General features: G+C 40.8%; 1 protein-coding gene across 1 annotated transcript in view; it reads right to left on the minus strand.

Moving 5' to 3' along the window:
- STK3 (serine/threonine kinase 3) overlaps positions 1-7,088 on the minus strand; it is a 285,970-nt gene extending 278,882 nt beyond the window's left edge. Inside the window, 2 exon segments of the mRNA XM_058698688.1 lie at positions 6,816-6,853; positions 6,855-7,088. Of these exon segments, the coding sequence (XP_058554671.1) occupies positions 6,816-6,853; positions 6,855-7,088 (272 nt within the window).
- Positions 7,089-10,207: the final 3,119 nt, after the last annotated feature.

Consider the following 10,207-nt stretch of genomic DNA (forward strand, 5'->3'; position numbering starts at 1 on the left):
TCTCTACCTATATTAATTATCAGCAATATTAACTGTTTTCTACAATTCTCACTTTGCTATGAAGTCATTTTGTAAGTTATGTCCTTTAAGATACTTTTAAGAAGTTCAAGGTAATCTGTACCTTATTATTCGTGGCATGCAAACAATGAACTTATTTTTAATATTTATACATATCTATTTACATACTTATTTGTATCTATTCAACTTTAGATTCTGTGGAAAAACCAGTTGTAATGAGACATTTCAAATATAGAATCTGTTCTAGGATTCTAAGAATTGAAGAGCTAAGAATTGAAATTAGAATAATCCTAAAATATGAGGCAATTCAAATAAGATCTCAACAAAAAAGAGACTTGGATCAAATAAAAAAGAAAGTTTCTATGAGATAGTATAAATTTTTCCTTCGCAGAAAAACTAAAGACCTTTGTTATTTAGGAAGGGGAGAACTAGTAGGAAGTCAGAAATTGAGGCAATCATAATTATAGCTTTGCACGGGGTCATTCTACACCAGGAGGCAAATGAGCCTTTGCCTGATAGCAACCTTTATGTATTACATATTCTTTTGTGAACTCTGTCAGACATCATAGACCACAGTTTTCCATTTTCCCATACTTCAATTGGGACCTATATAAAATGTTCAAAATACTGTGACTTTTAAATTACAGCTTCCTTTCTCCCTATCACCACTATCCTTTTTAGATTCTTAAAGAATATCTCTATTGTGTATATAGGTAGTTACCCCAGTCTGGATTCCTCTGGCAATGCCATCATAGAGCTTTTAAGTATGAGGACGGAGTCTAAAACGAGGTAAGTTTCTTGACTGTCACTACAACATACGCCAGCAATGTTTTTTCAAACTGCAGATCACAACCCATTAGAAGGTCATGAAAATAATTTGGTGGACCATGACCAGCAGTTTTTCAATGAAACAGAACAGAAAGTAGAAAAATACCAAAAACATCCTACATAGTACGTTGTATGAAACTTGTTTTAATTTGATATGTATGTGGGCCTGTCCTGGGTTTCACCATCAATTTTTTTTTTTTAATTTTTTGAGAGCCACTAATATATGATGGCCTGAAGTGACGGTACCTTTAGTTGAACACAGACTTCTTTGAAACCAGAAAAATTAAATTCAAAGCACTTCCCCCCACCTCTACAATCCAGAATCTAGAAGTACTCAATTTAAACCTTTTATGATTTTTTTTAATTAATGTATTTATTTTGAGAGAGAAAGAGAGATATAACACGTAAGCTAGGGAGGGGCAGAGAGAGAGAAAGAGAGAATTCCAAGCAGGCTCTGCACTATCAGCGCAAAGCGGATGTAGGGTTCAAACTCCCAAACCATGAGAACTTGAGCTGAAACCAAGAGTCGGACGCTTAACCGACTGAGCCACCCAGGTACCCCTAAGCCTTTTGTTATTAAACCTCTACTGATACACACTTCTAGAATGAGCATTTAGATGACTTAAGAAAAACAAATTTCAACCCAGCTATGTTTAATATATGTTTACCTTTTTCTTTACATTTCTAACTAATTCTTCGGTTCTAATATATGCTGTCTCTCAGCCCCTTAAAGAACAAAGGATAAATTAATCTTTGCCTCAGGTTGGCCAAAGACTGAGTTTATCTCCTGTCTTATGGTGCAACTGAAGTTTGCTCACCAGGACCAGCTCCAGATGTTACCGTTCCCTCTTTAGGAAGGAAGAGCCAATTGACTGGTCCCATCTACAGGACTTAAGTCAATTACAAAGGAGTTGGTGCCATCCCCAATTAACTGAGAAAAGCCAAAGGGAGGACAGATACGCTTAGGGATCCTGTCATTAAAGATAGATGCTCCTGTTTCTTTTCTTTCCCTCTGAACTACTCAGAACCTCCTCCCCTAGCTTGCCTCTAAAGTTGGGAGCTCCCCGCAGGGCCTACTTGAGGCTATTGGCCTTTGTTTTTTTTTTTTTTTCTTAGAGGTCATCTTCTCAAAGAGAACTCTAGCTCCCCCCTTAGTGAATCTCTACTATAATAAGCACAGAAGAATTTTACTTTGTAACATTCCAAGGGCGCATGAATCAGTAATACAGACATAAAATGAAGCCCATAACTCTTGTCATTGCAATGTCTTCATGATTTTTGTCATACCCTAGTACCTACTTAACTGATTTGTTGCTTTGTCCCACACAATTCAATTCCAAGAGTTGACAGTTCCTGCTGTCTGTTTATCTGCATTCCCAATTTCTGGTCTAAGGTCAGGGCTACTGATGCTACAAGCTGATTGATATTGGCTTCTCATGCTGAGGAATCTATGAATACCTTATACTTTACCCTCCTGTATCATCATCCTTTTTTTTTTTTTAATGTTCATTTATATTTGAGAAAGCACAAGCAGGGAGGGACAGAGAGAAGGGGACAGAGGATCCGAAGTGGGCTCCACACTGACAGCAGCTAGCCCACATGGGGCTTGAACTCACGAACCCACAAGATCATGACCTGAGCTAAAGTCAGACGGTCAACTCACTGAGCCACCCAGGTGCTCCACCATCCTTTTACTTTCCCTACTAATTTATCTTCTGACTGATATTCCATTTATTCATAGCAACACTTTCCCTTATGAAATAATGGTTTCCTTACCTTCACTTTTCATTGAATGCACTGTATAACCCTAATATTTTACCTTGAGTCTTCAACTTTACTTCCCCCAACTACCTTTACACACTATAAAAAAAAAAAAAGAAAAAAAACTGCCAAAGAATCCAACCATAGCTTAAATCAAAGAACTCTCCTTATCCTTCTTGAAAGTAAATTTCAGTGGCTTACTCTCTTCTTATCCTTCCAGTGTTTTCATTGTCCCACACCAACTTTTCCTCCAAATATACCTTAACCAATGCATTTTACGTTTTAAATAACTATTAATTCTATCATCTAACTGAGGAACAAGGCCTGTCTGATACAGTATATCTCTCCAGCAATGAATTCTGTCCGCTCTTTAACAACTATATAGGCGGTATATATGACTACCTATCCTCAAGCAACCAGAGTTTTCATGCTACCCCCACCACCTGTCTTTCATAGAGGCCGACCTCCCCTTTTATGAACGTTCTACTTGGTGAAGAGCCCATGTTCTGATCATTTCCTTTCCTATCAAAACTTATCTACTGTGTGGTCATTTTTCTTTCACCTAGCAGTTCCCCTACAGAGAAATCTGAGAAACTCAACTTACCAAAGGGCTAATAATTAATAACCATTTGATGGACTTCCTTCCCAGAGGAACTTCATTTTAATAAGGACTTATAAAGACCTCAGTGACAGACCTTTTAAGGAAACCTGGGGAATCTAAAAGCTATTCTGATACCTTAAGTCAGGGACCATAGGTGACCGCATCTATTGCCTATATTTAACACAGCCTGGTTGGTGAGACCAAATCAATGAAATGAGGTAAGAGGGGCCTTCCAGATCCTCTAGTCATGATTCTCAGATCTGGCTGCACAGTGGAATCTCCAATTCCCAGAGGAAAAGGATGATACCAAAGAGCAAAGGCAGGCCTAACACCCAGGCCTAACACCAGGTCAGATACATATTAACAACACGCTAAAAATATAAAGACATGTATGGGAATAACAAATACCCAATTCAGGACAGTGACTACCCTTTGGGGGAGAGGGAGGAAATGCAACTGAGAAGAGACATACTTAGGGAGCTTCAACTATATTTGTAATATTTTACTTCTAAAGCTGTGACACAAAAGTACTTATTAAATTAGCTTTTGAATATCTAAAGTTTTGTAATTGAAAAAAGAGCAATATGAATATGGCACACACTCAAAGGGATATAATATTAGGAATACAGAGAAATACTCTAGGCTAGAAAGCACTCAAGTAAGATACTTTATGAAGCAGGCCTTGAAGGAAGAATAAAACATAGATTACTAGCAAAAACTAACATAAACTTCTCTAAAGGAAAAGCATGAACAAAGGCAAAGTTGGGAGTACCCATAGCCTACAACCTAAATAAAAAACAAAAGGGAAACTTTAGAACAGATTCATTTTGGAAAAGAGTAACAAAGCCTAGGGATTAAGTCTGAGACCAAGGGACAGAAGTCTTGGGTACTAAGTAGACTAATGTGCCCCAATCCAAAAAAAAAAAAAAAAAAAGGAAAAGCATGGGGGAAGTGATGTTTTAACAAAACAAATCAGAAGCCATGTGCAGGATGAACTAAAGTAAACAGACTCCTATGGGTCATTAGGAGGTTCTGTAGGGCAGCAAAAGGGGAAGAGAAGGTGGTAAAGGACTGAGAACCAGGTCCTAGTGCCCTATCTCTACTCCCAACAGAGCCTTTCTACCGCTAAAAATTTTTGAAAACTACTGCACTAAAGTACCTAGTTGGAAGGCACTGCTGTAAATCACGTATGACTGTCATAAAACCCAGGAATGGGGTAGGAATATCAAAAATGAAAAAGGGAAAAGAAGATGAATCCAGACTTTTGGTGGAGAATTCAACAGGACCTAGGGACAAACTAGATGGAATAACAAAAGAGTGGATCTGCATGAAAAAATCAAAAATACCAACCAAATAGCAGCTGTTGGTCATCCAGACTTGAGCACCAGCAATATACATGTGAGCATGTCAAAGTGTTTGAGCTACCCAAGGGAGAAAAGCAAAGTGACATTCCTACAGAGATCAGGAAAAGAACAAGCCAAGGACCCACAAGAGTGTACCCAGAAATGACCACCACATCATGGAAGGCTAAGCAAGCAAGCGAGTTTTAAGAAAGAGGTATCGCTATACACAGTGAGAGGATGCACAGCCCCGTACAGCCAATCAGACTCAGCGTTCTGGCATTCCTCCCCCTGACCAGATTATTTGACCTGACTTTCGATTAATAAGGAAAAAAAAAACTAACAACATTTAACATCATCAAACACATTGCGAAGCACTGGGCTAAGTAAGTACTTTACACACGCCCTCATTTAATCCTCACAACACACTTTACAGATGAAGAAATTAAACGTAGAACAAGCATAGTAAATTACAGAGCCAAGATCTCTGTTTCTTAGGACAATAAAATAAAGGAATGTGTATATAAAGTTCCTGGCAAATAAAAGGACCTTAATGGCAGCTATATTTTATTATTAGAAGGTAATGATCAACAGGGAGGAAAAAACTCACTGTCAGTAATCCCTGTCACGGCCTTCCGTGTGGCAAACTCTTTTGGTGTCCTCAGCTATAAAACAGGATCAATGCCTGTAATCCAAACTATTTAATAGGGTTGCAATGATGATATTGTGAAAATGCAAATGCTATGAAAAAATTTTAAGCCATATTCGAATATATGGGATTAATGTCACATATCTTGCTCTTCAGAAATGCCTTCCTGAATCAACACAAGTCTCTCTGAAGAGAGCTAAAAATAAGCCTGTTAGATGTGCAAGCACCACTTTGCGAAGTATAAATGACCATGGAATGGTTACATACACCACCACCATCTCCCCCTGACCCCTCTAGGTTTTCTAATGCCCCTACAAGGCCAGGGGTTCTCTTACACCTATAATGAAACTTTGAGCACTCAGAGCTAATGAATAGAGAGAACCTCTACTTCAATTTGGACTTAAGTTGGCCCTCGGGCATTATGTCACAAGTGCCCCCCTTCCCATTTTTTTCTATGGTATTAAAACTGGGTGTCTAGTCAACACTAGAATTCAATACTTTACAAAATGCCAGATAAGAACCTATCAAGGGCTCTGTGTGATAGCAGGTCTCTTTTGGAAACCCCTCCACAACCCCCCTTTCTTCACCTGAACAGATGGTTTCCAGGCCTTAAGGCTCACATGTCTAGTTACCCAATTCACAACAGCTCACAAAGTTCCTACCTTTTCAATTATTCCATGTTCCTGAATATATCACCTTTCATCTAAAGATCGCTAAGTACCAAAACCCAAGAACTCCTTAATCTTCACAACAGCACTATCTGGGAGAGAGATTAGTACATTTTATAAATTAAAAATGAAAGACCTAGGTTAAATGTTTTAAACAACATCAGTTAATTGACACTGATTCATCCTTGGGGGGAAAAATACCCACTATGAACTTATATCAATGGACAGCCTTGATTTAGCTAGATCATTTCAAATATTAGTTTAAAAGTATCTACTGTGTACTCTTACTCTTCCAATGCATTAAACATGAAATATAAACTAACAGTAAATACCAAAGCATCACTATTTTTATATGCTAGAAGAAATACAAAAAAACTATAGGAGGGAGGGGTTCTAATTTAAGATTCTCACTGCCTTGCATCCATAAATACTTTTGAACTTGACGGCGATAGGGAGAAGAACACCTGTCAGGGCAGTATATCCACAAGTTTCACAGACTGTGTAGCTATTAATATTGAATTCCTTAAACTGTAAATAAATAACCCGCCTTCTCAAATAAAAGGCAGTATTATGAAAAACATTTGACAAGAACGCCTACATAGCTGTAAGCTGCCTAATTAATTTCCTAGTTTCACGTCTCGGGGCTTCGTGAACTTGCCGGGAAGGAAAAATCCTCCCGGCCCAGGAGTCCGGCCACGGGGAGCCCGGCGCTGCCCAGCGACTTTCCACGCCGCCAGGCCCCGCGGCCGCGGGAGAGGTGAGGCTCGGCCTCCCCTCGGGCCCCGTCGGCGTGTGGACAGACGCGGCCCGGCACTCGGACGTGCCTCCGACTCCCGACGGGCCTGGTCTGGGCCCCGCAGTCGCAAAGGGGGTCGCGGTCCGGCCTGGCCTAGCCGCCCCCGCCCGCGGCCGCCGCCTCCCTCCTTCTCCCGGTTCCCCACGTTCGTTACCTCTTGGGCGCTGGCGGCTGCTCCATGGCGGCGGGGGACAGAAGGAGGGATCTGGTGGGCGGTGAAGGACGGAGGGAGGCGAGGAGCCGGGGCACCGGCCGGCCGAGCCCCGGGAAACACAGGGGAAACTCCAGGAACTCGGACCAACTTTCCCGTAACTCCTCGGCGGATCCCCCTCCCGCTCGCGAGTGCGGCTCCTCCCGGCGCGCCCCGCCCCTCGGCCGCCGGCCGCTGTCCTGGGAGAGTGGGTGGAGCCAGACGCGGCCCAGGCATGGTGGGCGGAGCCAGGCGCTGGTCGGGCGAGCGGAGTCGGGGGCGGAGGGACGCGCGGGCCACATGGCTGGGGGGGGTTGGAAAAGCGCGGGGACTGGAAGAGCTAGAGGCTAAGGCCTGGTAGCGACTCAGAACCCGTTTTTTCTGGCCATGGGCACGTTCCTTTGAGCCGGCCAAGAGCTGCCGCTGCACACTTGCCTTCATTGCGTTTGCCCCAAACCGATTTGACTCATTTATCTGGATTTCTCAGGGACACATCCCAAGCATCTTGTGCAGCCTTTTGAAGTGTTACTAACTGCCCACGCTTCCTTCTAGTTGTTTATAATTATTGGCTATGTTTTCCCGCAGCCATATGACATTTGTAGCTACAGCAGTAGGGATTCTTTCTGGAAATTCTTGTTTGATGTTGATTGTAGACAAGCTCCTTGCTACATTTCACTATAATTACGTCTAATTACAAAGAAAATAATTACTGTAGTGAGATCTCTCAGTGCACCAATTTCAGTGCGCTGTGGTCTCGCCAGCTATTCACTTGGGTAACCTGGAAAACCTATCACAAATTATGGTGCATAGAAAAGTACTTAAGAAACGTTTGTTTTCTTCCTTCTTGTCATGGGCCCTCTCCCCTACCTGTTCCCAAGGGCCTTACCTCACCATAATTTGATCCCTTCATTCATTGTTTGTATACCATTTAACCTTGAATTCCATATGTAAATATCTTTCTTAGGACCATATCCAGATGCTATGTAACAAGTTTCCTTGCTTTCCTTAGAAATTATCAAGATTTAGAGTCATAGAGTCTTTTTGAAGATTAGAATGAAGTCTATGAAGAGAATGTTAAATAAAGGAATTTGATGAACATTAATCCAAATTAAACATGTCTATTTGCAGTTTTCCTCTTTTTTGCATTAAGTTTTGATATGTAACAAACTTACATGATTTATTTTCAAACCATTATATTCCCCCCTAAATTTAGTTATGTTCAACTTTAGACTATTCATTGTTCACACCTAAAGTCAAATTCTGCAAACAAGAGAGATCACAAAATTTTATACTCATTTGCACTATTAAAGATCTATAGTCTAATACAGAAGTAACAAGACAACAAAATCGAAATTGTTACAATGTAAAATCTAGGAAGAACCTTTGAAATTATTTCATTCTATCCCTCATTCTGATCCTCACTTCCATGCCCTAGTCACATCTTCTTATATTTCATCAGAAATATCTCTTTCAGAGAATGTCATGTCATCCTCTTAAAAAAATTGTCGTATTTTGAAATGGGATCAGTTGTCATACTTTTAAATGGACTCTGAATTGTTACCAATCTTAATCTCCAGAAAGCCTTTCCCAGTCAAATCACCAGCACCACCACTCCTCCCACTCTCTCTGACATTTATGTTGTGAAAGAGATGTCTCTCTTGTATGTGCCCATAACACACCATGCTGGCTCTTGTATGATGCTTATTGCGCTGAATTGAAGTTGTTTATTTGACTATCATCCCAACCAAGTGAGTCTGCTGAGAATCACACTCTGTCTTTACTCTATCCTTTGCATAGCAAGTACCTTGGATATAGTAAGGTTGGATAGCCAGATTCACTCCATTCTTTTCCATTCCTTTCCATACAGGTTCACCTGTATGGCTGATATCATTGGACTCTAGGCTCTCTGGCTTATAATTGGGTCTGATGATCGGGAGATGCAGCAGGAGATTATCTGAGGGAGAAAGGAGAAAGGCTATTTATTCTCCTGGTTCCCTTCCTGTAAGGTCACCTGGGGCCCAGCTCTCCTTTTTCCCTTCATCCCCTTTGGGCCTACAGGTAGTGATTGCTCTGCTATTCCCTGGGTTTCTCCTCTATTCCCTATGTTCCCTTAGACCTCAACCCTCCTCAAATGTTCTTAATTTGAGTTCCTGTTAGAACCCTGACTGAGATACCCATAAAAAAGTTTTGTGGAAGGAAGAGGAATAATATCTGAAAATAAATCTCTGAGGCCTTCCCTCAATCTGAAAAGGGCTAAAAGTTGTTGTGTGACTCTAACAGGATCAGACACTTGACCTACAATATCTCATTACACCCTTAAAACTACCTTGTTAGATAGTTATACCCACGTTAAAAGGGAAGAAACTGAGGCTCAAAGGGGTGAAGGGAGCTACCCCAGGCCAAATAGAAAGTCTGCATTCTAACCCAGGCCTTCCTAACTCCAAAGCCAAGCTTTAACCCACTTTAAGTCAGTCAACAAATATTTACTGAGCCCTTATGTATATCAGACACTGATCTAGGAGCTGGGGATTCCTCAATGACAAAAGTAAACAGACAATAATTCCTGTCCTCATGAGGTTTATATTCTGGTTGGGGAAACATAATAAAATAAATCAATACTATTAGGCGTTGAAAATTGGTAAGGAAGAAAAGTAAAATGGGAAAGGGGGATATAACATGGAGGGGAAGTGACAAAATTTAGATTGATTGGCTGGGGAAGGCCTCAGCAAAAGGGTGAGTGAGGAAGTCAGGGGAGCATCGTGCAGACTGCAAAGGGAAGAGAACCAGGAAGCCCAGGAAGCAGTAAGTGGTAAGGCCTGGGAGGCCAGCCTGCCTGATGTGTTGTGTTACTAAGTAAAAAGAATTGTTTTTCTCCTGAATTACTCAGAAAACAAAACAAAACAAAACCAAAAAAATGCCTCAAGTTTCCATTTTAATTTGTCTGTGGAAAGCCAATCTGAAGATTCCAAGAAGGAAAGCATAAAAATTATCATTCAACCTGCAAATAAAAGGCAGCAGCCTTTATGAACAATGGAAAGCCTTAGAAAAATTTGAGATCTTAGATAAGGGCCAGAAGTAGGGTAAAATGTTTCTGCTTCCAACCATTCTAGTTGGAATGGAGATTAAGTGCACACTCTACTTATACTAGCAAATACCTTACCAGAATTTTTAACTGGGTGTCCTAAGAGAAATGTAAGAGAAATCTGCAATTTGAGACCCAGTTCCTTTTAATAACAAAACTGTATTTGTTGTCACTGAACATGTACACCACAATGTTTTGTGGGTAGAAAAATATTAACATAAAGATTCCTTGCTATATTTGCTGCTGCTTTTTATTGCAACTGTGTATATATGAC

Source organism: Neofelis nebulosa, chromosome 14, assembly GCF_028018385.1.
Source record: "Neofelis nebulosa isolate mNeoNeb1 chromosome 14, mNeoNeb1.pri, whole genome shotgun sequence".
NCBI lineage: Eukaryota > Metazoa > Chordata > Mammalia > Carnivora > Felidae > Neofelis > Neofelis nebulosa.